This window comes from Chiloscyllium punctatum, chromosome 22, assembly GCF_047496795.1.
Source record: "Chiloscyllium punctatum isolate Juve2018m chromosome 22, sChiPun1.3, whole genome shotgun sequence".
NCBI lineage: Eukaryota > Metazoa > Chordata > Chondrichthyes > Orectolobiformes > Hemiscylliidae > Chiloscyllium > Chiloscyllium punctatum.
The window spans coordinates 32,201,297-32,219,490 of NC_092760.1; the positions used below are offsets into that span (position 1 = coordinate 32,201,297).

An 18,194-nucleotide genomic window follows, 5' to 3' on the forward strand; every position below is an offset into this window, starting at 1 on the left:
ACAGTCCCACTATACCAGGGGTCATCCCAGTGAAACTTCTCTGAACTGCCTCCAATGAAATAATATATATCCTTAAATAAGGGGACCAAGACTGCTCACTGTACTCCAGTGTGGTCTCATCAGCACGTTGTACAGATGCAGTCGGACTTCCCTACTTTCAGACTCCAATCCCCTTGAAATAAGGGCCTTGAAATATTAGTCTTCCTGATTACCTGCGGCCCCTGTGTGCTTGCCTTCTGTGTTTCAAGTCTGCCTAAGTCCCTTTGTGTTGCAACTTTCTGCAGTTTTTCTCCATTTAAATCATATTATTTTGTTCTCCCTTTCAAAGTGAGCAATTTTCCCATGATATACTCCATTTGCCCACTTATTCAGCCTCTTAATGTCTCTTTGTAAACTGTCGGTATCTCTCTCACAGCCAGCCTTTCCAGCTTTTTTTTGTATAGTTTGAAATTTTGGCTACAGTACATTTGCTTCCTTCCTCCAAGTCATTAATATATATTGTAAACAGTTGTGTTCCCATCACTGATCCCTGTGGTCCCAAAGGTCATCAACCTGAAAAAAACCTTGTCACCATGTACTGTTTCCTGCCCATTAACCAATTCTCTACACATGCCAAATTACTACCTTCAACACCATGGGGTCTTATCTTATGACTTTATCTTATGAGATACCTTGTTGAACGCCTTCTGGAAGCCCAAATATACCACATCTCCTGGTTCCCCTCCATCCACTCTAGTCAAGACTTGTTTAAAGTTTAAATAAATTAGTTTGACAAAATTTCCCTTTCTGACTCTGCTTGATTATGATTTTCAAAATGTCCTGCTGTTATTTCCTAAATAATTGATTCCAATATTTTTCCAACAATTTTTAACTACCCCTTTTTATAACACCTCTTTTAATTACCTCGTTGCCTGATTTTCTGCTCCCAGTTTAAAATAGAGATCTGCCTGGGTGACATTTATTCCTCAGAAACATTCCCTATCTACTGGCTCACTGCTCTGAAGATTGAAGCACAGTGAGACTTGCCAATGTTAATTAATTTTAACTCTCAAACCACCTTACACTAAACTGGTCCATCGAGTAGCTGAAGGACTCTTGTGTTACTGTTAACAGTAGCTGGATAGTGCTGATGAATTCACTTCCTGTCCCAGTGAAAAGTAATAGATTTGCATTGCATTCTAATCATTGTGAATCACTTGTGTTCCCCCCACCCCAACCCCCCGCTGATTATTTTGATAAATGTGAGATGTTGCATTGCACATTCAGTTCATGACGCACGCTGATAAACCAGATGAAAGGTTTTGTTGCAATGCATTAGAAAATGGGGCTCTCTCTGTTGTAATACATTATAATCCTCCAATGTTACTCTCGAGGTTTGGTGCAAACAGCTCATTATCATGGTTGAGAATATAGAAGGGAAAAGAAAAGAAGTTGACTCGGCTTTAGTCCAGGGGCTGCTGTTTCATGTTTGCTCAGCCTGGCAGGAGAAATGAAAGACCACTCAAAGACTTCGAAAGCCCTGAGGGAACAGACGGTACATTGTGTGCGTGAAAACTTCAGAAAGATCCAATTGCTTTACAAAATCAAAAACAGGGTCGGCCAAGCTTTTCAGCTAATTTTAAAAACATGCAGAATAAATTGGAAGACTTCAAAATGGCAATGCCCATTTAAAACAAATTTGCACCGTGTATATTCTGAAACCTATTTGGACTAAAAGTCTAAGTATTGATATAAAATGACCAGAAGTGTTTTAAATTATTCATAGCTTTGGATGTTTATAGAGGAAGTGTTTGTAACCAAAATGTGGTGTACTTGGCCTGGAACTGTTTGATTCTGACAATGAGAGACAAAAATAGGTTCCTGGCACGCAGCTTCTCATCTGCTAAGGTTAAGTCTGGCCACGTTGACACTGAATGTTTCAGTCAAGCTGTATTAACTGCCTCTAGCAGCAAAGTGTATACAGAGAAACCCCTTTGACCACATGTTAATAAGGCAGTTGTTCACATGTCACGTTATCAAGGTCCCCGTGGGTGACGGAGAAAGTGAATCATAGTCATACAGCACATAAACAGACCCTTCGGCCCAACTTGTCCATGCCATCCAGGTTTCCCAAACTGAACTTGTCACACTTGCCTGTATTTAGTCCACATCCCTTTCCTATTTGATGTCACCTGTCCAGATGTCTTATAACTGTTGTAATTGTGCCCACGTCTACCAGCTTATTCCATATACCTATCATCCTCTGCATGAAAAAGTTACCTCTTTTAGGTCCCTTTTAAATCTTCCCCTCTCACCTTAAACCTACGCTCTCTAGTTTTGAATTCCCTGGGGAAAAGAACTGGGCTATTCACCTTATCTATGCTCCTCATGATTTTATAAACCTCTGTAAGGCTCCAGAGGAAAAGAAACTTCCAGCTTATCCAGCATCTCCTTCTAACTCCAACCTTCCAGTCCTGGTAACATCCTTTTTTGCACCCATTGCATTTAACTAACATCCTTTCAATGGCAGGGTGACCAGAATTGTATGCAATACTCCAACAGTGGCCTTACCAATGTCTTGTACAGCCCAACGTGATCCTTTCAGATGGTTGCTTGAGCAGGCTGTCAAAGTTAATTGGCAGAGTTCTTCATTGCGAGAAGTTTTAAACAAGCTGTTAACAAGATGTAGCCCGGCTGGTGCTGAGAAAGGTCTGGAAGATGCCAGTCGAGTGGACCTTAGTCGAGGTCCACTCCTTGCTCTGGAAGACCAAAGAGCATCTTTCACTCAGTTGGTGGCCTTCCAGGCACAGTTGATGTTTGTCTCAGTGTGCCTCCCTGGAACAGACCGTAGAGGACAGAGTCCTGTGTCACGGAGCAGCTCGGGGCGAACTTCCACTAAAACCACTGCATCTCTCTCCAAGCTTCCTTCACAAAGGCACATTCCAACAGGAGATATGTGACAGGCTCTAACCCCCCTCACAGCTCCTTCGAGGGCAGCGTACGGGGGCATAGACAGACTGGGCGTCCATGAAGGACCTTCCAGGTAGTGCCCTTCTCATCACCAGCCAAGTGAAGCTTGTTAGAAAGTTCTGGCAATGAGGCGTTCTGCCAAATGCCTTTGACAGTCTGCTCAGGGTACGATCTGACAGGATCCACTCTCTCCTTTTCCCTCAAGGTCTCCAGGACGCAATATGCTGACCACTTCCTGATGAACTTGTGGTTAAACGTGTTTTCCTTTGCAAATTTCTCCATGAATGACAGGTGATATGGAGCGGTCCAATGACTTGGAGCGTACTGGGGCAACGAGGCCACGCCCATTCTTTGCAACATGTTCGCAACACCTGCCCCTTCAAGATTCTCTTTTCGGTTTTGTTCATGTCTTCACTAATCAGCAACATCAGCAGTCTTGTTTCCTTTTTGAATTTTTAAATTTCCCTTCAATTGAACCTGATCCAAGCATCAATTTATATCTGCAACCGTAGTTATACAGTTCATCAACACCTGGTTCAAATGAAGCCTAGCCCCAGTAGAATAGCATTCTCTATTTTCCCCTACTCCCAGTGCCCATTGTAACCCATTTCTTCCCTGTCACTCTTTGAGCCATACGTTTAGCTCTCTAACCTTAGCATATGTCTCCGGTGATAATTCTGAGAGTGTTACCTTTGTATGTTTTTAAATTTTTGCTCATAATCCTTCACCAGAACCTCTTTCCTTGTCTGTCTTATATCGTTGATAACTGTGTGGACTGCAGCAAGTGAATTCCCACCCACTCCCCAAATTCCAAGTTCCTCTCCAGCACAGAAGAGGAACCCCTAACCTTGTCACTATGTAGAAAACAGAGCGTTAGAGGTTGTCTGTCTTTGCTGTAGATAATGGGATCTCTTCTCCTAATTGCACAATTTCCCATTACGACAATATCCACCACCCCATGACTTGAATGGCACTCTGCATCACTGTGCTTTGGTCAGTTCACTCAAACATTCACTCCCTCCATCACCAACACTCTGTGACAGCAGTGTGTACTATCTACAAGACTAACTGCAGAAATTCCCCAACAATCCTTAGCACCTTTCAAACCCACAACTGCTTCCATCCAAACGACAAAGGTTGCAGATACATGGGAACCACTTACGTACAAGTTTCCCTCTACATCACACACCATCCTGACTTGGAAATGCATCTCCATTCCTTCACTATAACTCGGTCAAAATCCTGAAATTCCCTTCTGAACATCACCACAGACTTCATAAGCGTGCCAGTGATGGCAATAAATGCTGGTCCGTTCAGTGACATCTACATCTGATTGAATTTTTAAAAAGTTTCTCCCTGCAATCTCTGTGCTTGCCCACACTGGGAGCACGAACCTCATATCTTTGGACAAGAGCACTGACTCAGTCTCCTCTGCATTTGCCTGGCACCCTCCTGCCCTGACCGCTGACCAGGTTTGATGCAATTAATCCAAAAGCGATGATTATCTCCTGAAACACAGAGACCTGGGAACTGTCCTGCAGCCGCATGTTCCGCAGTTCTGACTCCAGCTTGTCGACCCCAGGTTGAAATTCCTCACCCAACCAACACGAGCTGTAGATGCGGTCACTGCAGATCACACTGGGGTCCACCAAGTCCCACAGTGGCCTCAGCTCATGGTGGGGCACTTCCAGCCATGAGCTTAATTCTAGAAGAAGCTGGAAAGCGGCGGGGGAATGGGTGTGTCACCATCCCACCCAGCTGATGTCCTTCCGCCTCCTGTCTTACCAAGTCTGGTATCACATGCTTCTGCCTGTGGAGGGTCAATTTCTTTCACATAATAAGGTATAAAATTCAGAAATTTCTGTTCCAGGAAGATTTCTCTGATCACTTAATCTGACAGTGGCTATATTGCACCTAGGACTATGTGAATTATATATACAGTATGGAAGAACTAGCCTCATTAGGCAACTGAAGCCTTAATTACATCCTTTTGGCAGTTTCCTGCAATAAGGGAAAAGAGTTCTGTCTCTCAGGATTTCAGATCTCTTTGCTTCCTTCATTTTTTTGTTCTTCTCATAACTCAGAAGCTTTCAAAACTCAGGTTTAGCACCATCTAATCATCCCTTGTTGATTTCCCTTATCTTTTCTGCTCCTGTTTCTGACTCTGTGTCCTGCACTATTTGCAGAGATTCTTCAGCAAGATTTTTCATTGAATTGCACAACAACAATGGCATTATTTAAACACTATGATGAAGGCAAAGGAATCATTTTGTGCAGTTTTCTCTTCAAGGTAACATTGCTTTATTATTTTTGAATAAGAATTAATTCCCTTGTTTGCACCTTCCCAGTTATTCACCAATGCATTTTAATAACAAAGCTGTGCAGAGCTAATTATTCTTTAACATTGTACTGAAGGGATTTTGTTTTATTAAGAAACATCAAAACTACTATGGCAGTGCAGAATGTCAGTGCTCAACTTCTATGGTGAGGTCAGAAGTTATGCTTCAAATTCTACATTTGTTTTCAGCAATGTCCCAGATTAATATCAACTCCTTGCTCTTGTACGTTATGCCTGTGTTAATTAAACTGAGGATCTTTTACGCTTTATCTGTATGCTGGTCTCTCTACCTGTCCCACCACTTTCAGTGTTCTGTTCACAACCTTACACCCCTGCTCTTGACCTCTCCCACCCGTTTATAGTTATACCTCCTTGGGATGTGTCGCTGGTGATTGTGAAAATGATGAGCTTTAATGATTTCCTTAGTGAGTTGATGTTTTCTTGAAATCAACCAGGTTTTGTTTTACAGCTTTTTTTTGATATTTGCTTCCCGGTGGTTGGAGTGAATGATGCATTAGATTGCAGCATTTCATACCTACAGTAAATGTTGATAGGTCAAATGCTATCTTGGTATGTTTAATTACAAGAAAATTTGGAAGTAAAGTTCTAATATTTTTTAATTCATCCAACAGAAGAATTGACCAGTCTGAAGTTCATTGAAGCCCTGATTCCACACATGAGTGGGGTTTCTGTGTAAGGCTGCTAATTATCTCCATCACTGATTGCCTTGCAGATGCAGGGAAACTGAGTGAAGCTACTGATACTGGAAGGAAAGCTGGCTCTATCCACGCTGCATCCAACAAAAGGAAGATTGATGACTCCAGTGACAGTCAGGAAGATGAACAGATGGTAAATGACTTTTGAACAATTTCTTTAGAGAGAAAGAAATCAAGGTTGAACTATGCTTCTTTATCTGTGTCTAAAGTGGCCCAAAGTCATTACAAATCATTTCCCTATCCAGAGTCAGGTAAACTGCCTCTCCAGCTCCCAGATGCATAGATAGGAAGTAGAGAATTACAAGCAGTTTCTGAAGTTGAACCTTCCCATTCATCAGAGTGGTATTGAGCTTTTTCTAGCAGAGGTCTATTGACAGGTAAGTGTGCTCTTCCCTCCTGGGTTCCAATTAATTTGAGAACATGGCAAGGGTGGAAAATGAATGAAACAGCAATGGTTAGTGGCATGGGACTGTAAGCTATGCAACTGGATCTTTGTGATTATAAATTTCGTATTATTTTCTCATTTTATTGTCTGTTAGAATATAAAGTCGTACTCACAGACAGTACAATATTTATTGTTCATCTGAGTTGCCCTGGAGACAATAGATATTAACCTATTCACTGGAGTTAGGACAGAGGGGAAGACACAGTTTTGAGGGGCTGGTAACCCACCGGTAACTGGGATCATCAGAGAATGGTAAATCCTGGTTAGCTATTGATAGATCTGTTCCTGGTTTTGACGAAGGGAGTGGGATGTAGGTGCTGGTAGCAATCTCCTTGCTTCCAGCAGTTGGAAATGTATGTCGCTTGGATGGCAGGTTGTGATGACCTACTCATACTGGTGCTTTCTGCTTGCCCTTCCTGCTGTCACTGAGAGTGCGCAGCCTTTGGTTTCAATGTGATTGCTTTCCCAATGTGCTGATTTGAAACATATGTGTCTTTTGATGTTGATGTGGTGGATTTAACACTTTATTGGAGAGTGAACTTGGTGAAAAGTTAAGGATCTCAGCCATAAGATCTTGATGAGGCAAAGACAATCGCTCAAAGTTAAACTTGCATTGAGCAACTCGGGAGAAGATAAAAAGCTCCAAAACACAAAATGCAATTTATGTGCAGGGATTAATGTAACCACTATTTCAAGAATTATTGACAAAATGAACATCAACTGTAACGTTTCTTCACAAATTCAGCTGATGCATGGGGTTTCTGCTTCAACCTTTGGCCATGTCTCTGATATATAGTGTGTGTGTGTGAGAAACGTTTAGGAGACAGAGAATTAGTCATGTTGTTGCTGAGCCTTAAACATATTGTCACAGCTCAAAATCCATGTGAGCGGTGAAATAAAAGAAAGCAGTCTGTCATAGATCAGTGTGGATACCATTCGGACCATTGGTTTGACTGGTGATGGATAGGCAGTACACCAGCCCTGTTCATGAATCACCAGCACAGTGTCCCAACAGTGTGCTGAGTCTCTCGGCCTCCCACACGCTGACCTTTCACAGCCTGTATGCATATGAAAAATCCAAAGGTATGGATCCACCTATCCTGATTAATGAGAAATGTTAAAGGTAGTATCAAACTGATAGATTAATGTATAATTGTGCAAGGACAGATGGTAGGTCAGAAAAGTAAAATACAGCAAAGGTGGACCAAAAACTTTGAATTGAATTGAATTTGCTTTATGTGCATTAGAGTGCAATGAAAAGTCTGTGATGTCACTGCTTATGGCGCCATCTTAGGCACAAGATACCTTGGTACAGATGTTTAAGTATTTGGTACAAAATTGGAAGAGTAATAAATTAATGGTCCAGTATAAGAATAAAAGAATAACGGTTGTTTTACCCCAATGAAAACACCACCCAGCACATTGCCTCCGGACTGCACCGGGCCAAGCCAATAGACCATACCGGACTTCAAAACACCAGACATTGCCACCTGTCTGGAAGGGACTGGCCTCCCATTGCGCTGGACTCTAGTCTGGGCCTCGCCTCCTCCCGCGCCGGCCTCTGGTCTGGGCCTCGCCTCCCCCTGCTTCTTCCTCCTATCCAGCCTGCCCTCCCCCATGCCAGCCTCCGGTCCAGGCCTCACATCACTCCGTTCTGGCCTCTGGTCCAGGATCACTCCCCCCGCACTGGCCTCCGGTCAAGGCCCCTCCTCCACACGCCGGCCTCTAGCCTAGGCCTCACCTTGCCTCCCCCCCCACCCACTGCGCCAGCCTGGCCATTGTTCCCCTCCCCCCCGACCCCGTGCTGGCCATCTGTCTGGCCCTCGCCTCACCCCCAAGCTAGCCTGCAGCCTGGGCCTCGCCTCACCACACCCTGTGCCTGCCTGCAGACTGCACCTAGGCCTCACCTCCTCCTGCACCAGCCACCTGTCCAGGCCTCTCATCACTGCGCGCCGACTTCTGGTCCAGGATCAATCCCCCTGCACCGGCCTCCTGTCAGGGCCTCCCCTTCCCTACGCTGGCCTCTGGCCTACGCCTCACCTTCTGCATTCGTCTCCAAGTAAGTTTAAAAGATTAAAAGTTTTTTTAAAAAACTAAAAGTGGAAAAAAAAGAAACAAGGATAAATTAGACTGCCAACTGGAAATATATTAAGAGTGACTCAGTGGTTAGCAGTGCTGCCTCACAGTACCAGAGACCCAGGTTCGGCTTCAGCCTTGGGCGACTGTATGGAGTTTGCACATTCTCCCTGTGTTTGTTCTGGGTGGTCCGTTTTCCTTCCACAGTGTGAAGATTAGGTGAATTGCCCATGCTAGATTGCTCATAAGGTTCAAGGATGTGCAGGCTTAGGTGGGTTAGCCATGAAAATGCAGGGTTGGGGATGGGTCTGGTTGGGATTCTCTTTCAAGAATGGCCTGTTTCCATACTGTAGGGATTCTATTTAAAAAAGAACTTTTGGGGAATATTTAAAGAAGAAAATAGTTAACAAAGTGAGCATTGGTCCTATAAGAAAGGGAGAGAAGAGAATGAATAATTGAAAATAAGGGACAGACAGATGAATTTAACAGTCAAGATTCGAGTGGTGCTGGAAAAGCACAGGAGGTCAGGCAGCATCCGAGGAGCACGAAAACTGACGTTTCGGGCAAAAAGCCCTTCATCAGGAAGGGCTCCTGCCCGAAACGTTGATTTTCCTGCTCCTCAGATGCTGCCTGACCTGCTGTGCTTTTCCAGCACCACTCGAATCTTGACTCTGATCTACGGCAGCTGCAGTCCTCACGTTTGCCTTGATGAATTTAACAGATATTTAGCTTCAATCTTCACTATAGAGTGGATAAGCTGCATCGATACCTCAAGAATTGAAAGGGTGAGAGGAACTCAGGAAAATGGCAATCACCAGAGAAATGGGACTGAGTAAATTGTCAGAGCTGTGGGCTGACTGAGACGGTTGATGATTTCCTTTTAATTTCCCGAAGCTGCTTTGATTCAAGGATGGTCCCTTTAGTTTGGAAAATAATAAATAGAGATGCTTTATTCAAAAAGAGAGGGAGAGAAAAAGCAGGAAACTGCAGACGTGTTAAACTACCATCTGTTATTGGGAAAATGTTAGAAGCTATTATTAAAGAAATTCAAGACGATCTGGCAGAGGCAACAGGCTTTTGTGAAAGGATAATCATTTTTGACCAGCCCCCTTTATGAGACTCTGGTAAGTGTTGATTGGGAGTTGGCTTGACTTTGACAAAAATAGTTGTATGACTCAATGACAATTTTAATGAAATAACTAGAAATTTTGATCAATATACAACTTTTATTTGATTTGTTCTGAGGATGTAGGTTGCTCTGTCTCTGGGCCTGTATATACTGCCCGATTCTAATTGCACTGCAGAAAGTGATGAGCTGCGTTCTTGAGCTGCTGCAATCTTTGGGGTGTAATTAATAAAGAATCATTTAATAATTGATATAATAATTACCTAATTATTAATCCAGTTACCATTTATGGAATCCTGCTAAGTGCAATTTGTCGACTTCCAAAGCAAGTGACTGAATTATAGAGTATTTCATTATCTGTACAATTCTCTGTAATGTTTTGGAGAGGTGCCCTTCAGACTCAATTTTAATTTTAATGATGATTTCAAATGGTATGTGCTGCCTAACCTCCATAGGATTGGTATATGATGTTATCCATTGCAATCCTCATGTCCAAAAACAGACCTCTTCTGATGTTCACCTTGTAATCTGTCGGAAGAGAGGAAACGTGGGAGCCAAAGGTTTGGACAATCGTGATTCTGAGGGCAGTATAGCTGTGAGGGAATGGGTAGTGACTCCTCATTTCAAAATAGAGAAAGTGCAGGCAGAAGGAACTTAGAGGCTTCCTTAAAGTCTGAAACATTGGAGAGAAATAAAAGTATCAAATAATATCGAAGAAATGGGAAAAACAACAAAGATTGCATTGGTGAGGTGGGAGGAGTCGTAGAGCTCTACAGCACAGAACCAGACCCTGCGGTCCAACCTGTCCACACCAACCAGACGTCCTAAATTAATCTAATTCCATTTGCCAGCATTTAGCCCACATCCCTCTAAACCCTTCCTATTCCTCTACCCATCGTGCCTTTGAAACATTGTAATCGCACCAGCCTGCACTTCACTTCTCTGGCAGCTCATTCCATACATGCATCACCCTCCTGCATGAAGAAGTTTCCAATTAGGTCCCTTTTAAATCTTTTCCCTCTCATCTTAAACCTATGCCCTCCAACTTTGGACTCCCCAACTCAGTGAAAAGACCTTGACTGTTCACTCTACCCATGCCCCTCATGATTTTAAAAAAACCTCTGTACGGTCAACCTCTCAGCCTCCGACGCTCCAGGGAAAACACACCACTCTATTCAGCCTCTCCCTATAGCTCAAGTCTTCGAATCTTGGCAACATCCTCATAAATCTTGTCTGAACCCTTTAAAGTTTCACAACATCCTTCCTATAGGAAGGAGACCAGAATTGAACACAGTATTCCAAAACTTGAACCGTTATATTTAACTGTTTGTCCTGTGCCTATCACCAATGATTTTTGTAAAGGGTATCTTACTCCAATTGGGTGATCCAGGCTGTGGCTGGGAATCTGGTCTCTACACACTGTTTCATTTTATTGTATGTGTACTCTCTGAGACCACATTCACACATGTTTGCAAATACTTGGGAATTGAGAAAGTTTTGTCTCCGTCATGCTGGTATTTCTAAACATAAAATTGTTGTGTCTTTGACACTAATCATTGATTCCTGCCTGAAGTGTAATTGGCTCATCTTCAGCCTGAGTGGAAGTGATTGTTGCAGTCAGAGCTGTCACTTCGAGGTTGGAAACCTCAGTGTATGGAGGGGGAGAAGGGAGGCAGTCAAGCAAATGCAATAACCTCCAGCGTGACTGATTAATGCTGACAAAGTAGACAGGCAAGCACAATAACCTCCAAGGTGGGAGGCCAGTTCTGGAAAGAGGGAGACATTGATTCTTTTGTCTGACTGTGCTCTCTGAATAAAATCCACCTGTTATCTTCTTGTTTATTATTGCATCAGAGAAAAGGCCCTCCTGGACTCCTCAAAGGATTGCAACCACAAGTTTTGATTTTTAATGTAGGTTATAAATGATAACTGGCGTTTGTGGGGTGAAGGCTCCTGTGTATTTGAGGTTCATAACACCTATTAAAAGGTACATTTGTCCAACCAATTCCAAGGTGACCACTTTAAAAGAAGAATTCTTGTTTCCATTTTGTGCTCCACAAATCGAGGGTGTTCCAAAATGCTTTCCAGCCAGTTAAATATACTTAATGTACATTTGTAATGTAACAAGTGAGATGGAATAACAACTGAATGACCAGCAGGGTCAATTATATATTGGGCTGAATGTATCCTACTACTATTAGATTTGAGATGCGTCCATTTGTTTGATGCACATGCATTGTGTTTGCTGCACGTGGGTTGCTGGCACATCCTGTAGGTGTAATGTTGATGTAGCATGGTGCCGTGCAGCAACTCGTATGACCACAGGTGTCCCCCGCTGTCCAAAAGTGGAGCGTTCCTATGAAACCTTTCATAAGCCAAAATGGTGTAAAGCGAAGAAGCATTAATTAATATGGGAAAAATTTCTTCGTAAAAACCAAAATCCTCTTTGGATTTCTTTCGGTTAGCAAAAACAGGAACTAATGTACATCTTTCGTGAAAGCGAAGTGGTGTAAAGTGAACTTTTGAAAAGTAGAGGATACCTGCATTGCCTACCACAAAAAGCTTTATGTTTGCACTATGCAGCAAGGCAAGACAGCCTTTGACCTCTGGCTGAGGAAGCAAAGTGCAACAAGGCAATGCCAAGAAACTGTGAGCAACAAAGTAGGTACAAAGCAAGTAGGTTTCTTACACAGTGTGTGAGAAGCTCTAGAATCCATTGTGGCTGAATCCATGAGATTATTGCTTTTCCCTGTGGGGAAAGTGAGCTGGCAGCGCCGTTCTAATGATAGGTGCCAGTAAGCTCCAAAATGCAGCATTGAAGTGGAGAACCATGGTGTAAGTAGGTCTGAGTGGTGCCATGAGGATGTGGTGAGGCTGGTATTTGTTGGATGCCAATGTTCATGGAAAGGGAGTCACATGCGGTCACTGCCCATGGCGTATGCCCTGACATGTTGGAGGTCTGAAGCCCAAGGTACACATACAGAGGAGCAAGCAAATGAGCTGCAGTCAATAGGTGCCTACACTGACGTTCATACTGAAAATTATCACCATCTACTTTCCATCTTTGCTGGGTGGCTGGGTGGGTGAAAGGAAAACTGCATATTAGTAATAAAGGGATTTTACTTCTTGCAAATAAGGTTCTTGCCTGTGAAGAAGGGTGAGAGGCCTATTTCTCTACTCAACTTTTGGTTAGTGAAATAGCTGCACAGAGGCAAATATCACCAAGTCACCCATTATTAATAAGTGCACAGTATACGGGTTCTGACCAGTCAGCTCAAAACCTGTCCCTCAACTGAGGAGACTTTTTGAATCCCTTGTTTATATCTGTCAATCAGGGCTCTCTGATTGGCACAGGTTAACAGTCCCAATCAGGATCTGATAGATGATAAGATTCACCAGGCCCTGATTCCAATCACTACAGTTGGAAAATTGGTCTTTTTGCTCTTGACATCAAGAAGCCCCACATTGCCCACCTGATGCAAATTTCTCACCAATATCCATATTGTTCATTACCTGGGAAGATGCTGCCCATTAATTGAAACACTCCTATTAATATCAAAGATAAATATTTCCACTTAACTGTACCAACTGAAAATACTAAGCTGTAGTAAGTGGACAGAAAACATACCTTTTCTACCGTTTGGAGCTTTCTATCTGTTACTGATCATAATACTTTTCAGTGCACAGACGAATGTCAGTGGGGGCTGGGGGGTGGGGGTGGGGGTGGAGGGATTGGCGGTGGTGTTGCATCTTTATAGTGTTGGCAAGGTACATTATCAAAGCCAAGTTACAGTGACAGGTCATCAGTCTGCAGTAACTTACAATGTATTCAGTAATAACAAAACTCTCTCTTTCTCAGCGGCATTCACTATCACAGCATTCCTAGCTCATTTGACCACAAGTGTTGAGTCAGGACTGTAGCATAATGAACAGTGGTGTTAGTGCCATAAATGCAAATGCAGACAATGATCTCAGCTGCGTAAGAAACAGAAAGTTGTCCCTGCAATTGGGTACGGCCAAGTTGTTTTGTTAAATGTTTAGCTGACTTTGGTTTTCATTATAGTGAACCTTGTGTTTGTGAAGTTGAAAGGTGGGAGAAAGATCTAGTTTTCATCTATTAGCCTTGGACACTAACAGTTTTGATATAATACAGGTCATATATACTGTAAAGCTCTTTAAGCTCTGCTATGTTAACATTGCGCCCTGTGCTGCCCTATTGCATCTTTTCCTGCAGTAGCCTCCTTAAAGTTTCCCTGAGTGAGGCTGGCAAGCTGATCTGAATGATAGAATCCTCCTAGTTTAGATTCATGCAAACCACCAGGCAGTGAGACACCTCTGTCAACAGAGGAATGGATTTTGTATATCATTGCACTGAAAGTTGGCTTTACATTTCCAAAACATAAGGTCAACCTTTTGCCTTTTCGCTACCCAAAGGACCTTCCACTGAAGAGAGATTTAAATAATTTGGGGGGGAGTTTTAACTGACAGGCTAACAGAGAACAGGCGTTAATAGATTGGCTACCAGCGTTAAACATTGCCCGATTTTACTTCCCTTTGATGTCAATGGGATGTCAATTTGATGGTGTATTCTTCGCAGAGGCTGAGATAGATTAAAATGGTGCTTTTTTCTCCCTCTGATGATCTTCTTGTCCTTAAGACAGTGTGTCTTGTGGTGTTCTTGTGCGTCAGGCATTGGGGTTGCTTGATAAGTTTGGCACTGGTATTCACTGGAGTGGCATCACAGAGCAGGAAGGAAGGAGGAGTTATGGTTGGAATGAGAAATGTCCTGACGCAGGCCATAGCATGGGACTGCTTTTTGGGAAAGTGATATTCCTACCACTTGACCATGGAAAAACTGAAGGGAGCTGATCAAGCATAATTTTATTCATTTTTTCCATTCCAGTACATCCAGTACATGGCCTGGACAATCTTCTATTATGACTTTCAGACAGCATCTCAAGCATGCACAGATTCTTCATAACGATTAGAAATTGCGATCAAAACCCACATGAAATATCACACTCATGGACTAAATCAGAACTTTGGTGAGGACAGTGAGAGTATTGGGTTGGGTGGGTGTAGATGCCAATCTTAGGTATTTTTAAAAGGAAGCATTTTTTTGAGGTTGAATTTTGAGGTTAAGTATGTTGGTTGCATACCTGACTAAAGGAGGAAATTGGAAACCCGACAAAACTGTCAGTTGCTGCTACTGGTTTGCTCCTTTCACTTTGCTAGTTGTTTGTTTTGTAGTTACTTCCTGCGGCAGTGAGTGATTCATTTCATATCTGCTGGTTGCTTGTGGATTTCTCCCTGTTCATTAATTTTTTTTTGACAATTCCTACTGTTCAGTGAATAATAATTTTCTTTTAGGTTTTTGATTATCATAACATTGATTTACAGAACAAACTTTGCCTGTTTTGTATTTGGAAACATGACCCAGTCTTGCTGGGTGAGAGACTTTAATAAAACACATGTTGGTAGATTATATGAAGTGGAAACTCCGTGCCTGTAAAGTTGCGGCTAAAGTGCTGACATATTTTATGACCAAGTTGGGAGGGGTGACCAGATTACTTAGTTGTTCCACTGCTCCATTGGTCACAGTGGCAGAAAACTTAAGTGATAGCGCTAATTTTAAAATCTTGTACAGAACAACCTCGATTATCCGAACATCAATTATCCGAATTTTGGATTGTCCAAACAAGATCTCAAGGTCCTGTAAAAACCTATCAATTATCTGAGCAATCCGTTATCTGAACTCAATTATCTGAACAAAACACCCCCCAGTATATATTGTCTGTCCCTAGTTGCCCTTGAGCAAGTAGTGGTAAGCTGTTCCAATCCATGTGCTATAGGTAGACCCACAATGCCCTTAGAGAGGGAATTTCAGGATTTTGACCGAATGACAGTGAGGGAACACCAATATATTTCCAAGTCAGACTGGTGAGTAGCTTGGAGGGGAACTTGCAGGTGGTGGCATTCCTATGTGTCTGCTGCCCTTGTCCTTCCAGATGGAAGTGGTTTGGGTTTGGAAGATGCTGCCGAAGGATTTCAGGTGAATTTCTGCAGTACATCTTGTGGATAGCACAGACTGCTGCAACTGTGTGTCAGTGCTGGAGGGAGTGGATGCTTGTGGATGTCTTGTCAATCAAGCCACCTTTACACCCTCCTCTACCCACGTAGCATTCTACATCCTTAACCTCCTGGCACTCAACCCACGCCCACTTGAACACTTTCGTCCTGACCCATTTACTTGCTGGTTCCACTGGAAATGCCCTGGGGAGGTAACTAGATGAATTGTTGTCTCACTGGGTTAGAATGGGGATTCTGTCCCAGATTGGAAGATTCAGGGCAGGAATCATAGAATCCCTACTGTGTGGAAACACATCGGGTCCACACTGACCCTCTGACAAGCATCTTACCCCTATCCCTGTGACCCTGCATTTTCCATGGCTAACCTAACTAGCCTACACATCCCTGGACACTATGGGCAATTTAGCATGGCCAACCCACTTAACCTGCACACCTTTGGACTGTGGAAGGAAACTGGAAGAAACCTATATGCAAAGTCCGTACAGTCACCAGAGGGTGGAATTGAACCTGAGTCTTGGCGCTGTGAGGCAGCAATGCTACCTGCTGTGTCACCATGCCACCCTAGTTCATTGCTTATTAAACTAATGGTTATCTTGCAATTAGAAATGTCAGTTATTGCTTAAAGGCACTCTGCAAATAGTTTTCTTTTCACTTTTCATATGTTACAGTGAGATTTTTGGGTTCCTTTCATGTTATTCATTAATCTCTTTGCGTATTAAGTGCTCTTTCTGCCTCCAAATTTGCCACTGACGGGAGCAGAAAATTACACCCATTTTGTCTCAGGCGCTTTGATAGAGCTTGCTCATTAGTTCCAGCTCTTGCTTTTTCCCAGTACTGCTGTAAATTTTCCCTTGAAATATTTATTCAATTCCCTTCTCAACATTGCTAAATTTGCTCTCAAGTTTCAAGTCGTGCAATCTAAAGCATGACAACTTATTGCATGAAAACTATTTTCAGTAATTGGTCAAAGTGACCAGTTCTCAATTGTTTTATGTCAATCGAGCCTGGATTTCAAATGTCTGCTGTCCAGGCTGAAATGAGTTAGCTCAGCATGTGTCTGGAATCCAGGAATCTCTGGTCTGCATTACACAGTAATTCACTGCTTTTGCTAACTGGAGACTGACATAGCCTCCTTAATGAAACTGTTTCCTACTCTTCTGTGTGAAAATCTAGCAGTTATTGCTGCCAGCTACTGGTTTCATGGTGAAGTCAATACAGGAAAAAGTCTTGCCAAAATCACACTTCAGTAGAGCTGTTGCAACATTGATCTTCTCTTTGGAAGTTAACATATTGCTTAGGTTGAGCTGCTAACCTTGTAGAGCTGATCTGGTTTGTTCTTGATTAATCACTACTGTTGTAAGCATCCCAGATGGAAATGGATCAGGGTATTCCAAAAGATGGGATTTCTTAAATGTTCCTTTGAATATTGAAAATGGGGAAAATAGATTGTTTTGACTGATGGAAAAGAATCATCCAGTTTGTTTTGTGATTGACAAGGGAAGGCTGCATACTGTAAGGATTACCAGTGCTGGAAAAGTAGAGTTGGGGCAGATGAAGGTAATAGCTATTGAATTGAACTGAATTAAATTGGCTTCATTGTCACATGTTCTCACATGAGTACAGTGAAACATTTACAAATCACCACTTTGGTGCCATCTTAGGTACAAGGTACCTAGGTACAGCTTCTTCAGTACGAGTTTCTAGGAAAAGCAAAATTAGAAAAATAAAGAAATAAGAAGTCCAGCATTATAGATTGTGGGAATAAAGTAGAAAACAGAGAAATTTAAAAAGTTCAGAAATTTAAAAAGTCCTTTAAACTCACTCCTTGCTGGCACCTAACCTCCGGTCTGCACTGGGTCTGGACTCCAGACCATGCAGGCTTCACCTTGAGGCTGGGAGACCCCTCTGGAATCACCTCGAAGCAGGAGCTTCATGCTGAGATGGCCACATGCTGCCAAGACACCAACTGCTGGGCTGAGAGGCTCCCATACCAGGCCAGGAGACCACCATTCCTGAAGAAGGGCTCATGCCCAAAACGTCGATTCTCCTGCTCCTTGGATGCTGCCTGACCTGCTGCGCTTTTCCAGCAACACATTTTCGGCAGAAGACCACCATGCTAGGGTGAGAGGCCGCCATGCCGGGAGACCACCATGCCAGGCCGAGAGGTTGCTATGCTGGGCCATGAGACCACAATACCAGGGCGAGAGGCCAGCATGCCAGGCTGGGAGACTACCATGCCAGGCCAAGAGGCTGCCGTGACAGGTTGAGAGGATGTCTCACAGACCTGGAGTCCTGGTCAGTGCTGAGGTAGCCATCTCTCAGGGCATCACTGAGAAGAAAGAAAAGAAGCGGGGGAACGCGTAAAAGAGCAAAAAAGTGGGAAACGAAACTGAAAAAGGGACATACGGAGCAGATGTGCCCAGCCAAAGTATCCTACTCTGCCGCCATCTTGGA

The 18,194-nt window shown here is 43.1% G+C and overlaps 1 protein-coding gene across 5 annotated transcripts in view; it reads left to right on the plus strand.

Annotated features, from left to right (window-relative positions):
• The window catches only part of LOC140493483 (N-acetyl-beta-glucosaminyl-glycoprotein 4-beta-N-acetylgalactosaminyltransferase 1-like), a 687,601-nt gene that overhangs the window by 183,740 nt on the left and 485,667 nt on the right, over window positions 1–18,194 (plus strand). For 3 of the 5 annotated variants that reach the window (XM_072591967.1, XM_072591965.1, XM_072591966.1), the window contains one exon: window positions 6,021–6,136. The exons of 1 other annotated variant lie outside the window; for it this stretch is intronic. In XM_072591967.1, coding sequence (XP_072448068.1) covers window positions 6,021–6,136 — 116 coding nt within the window. Of the gene's footprint in view, window positions 1–6,020; window positions 6,137–18,194 lie in introns of those variants that run through there. One more of the 5 variants, XM_072591969.1, reaches the window with a different exon arrangement.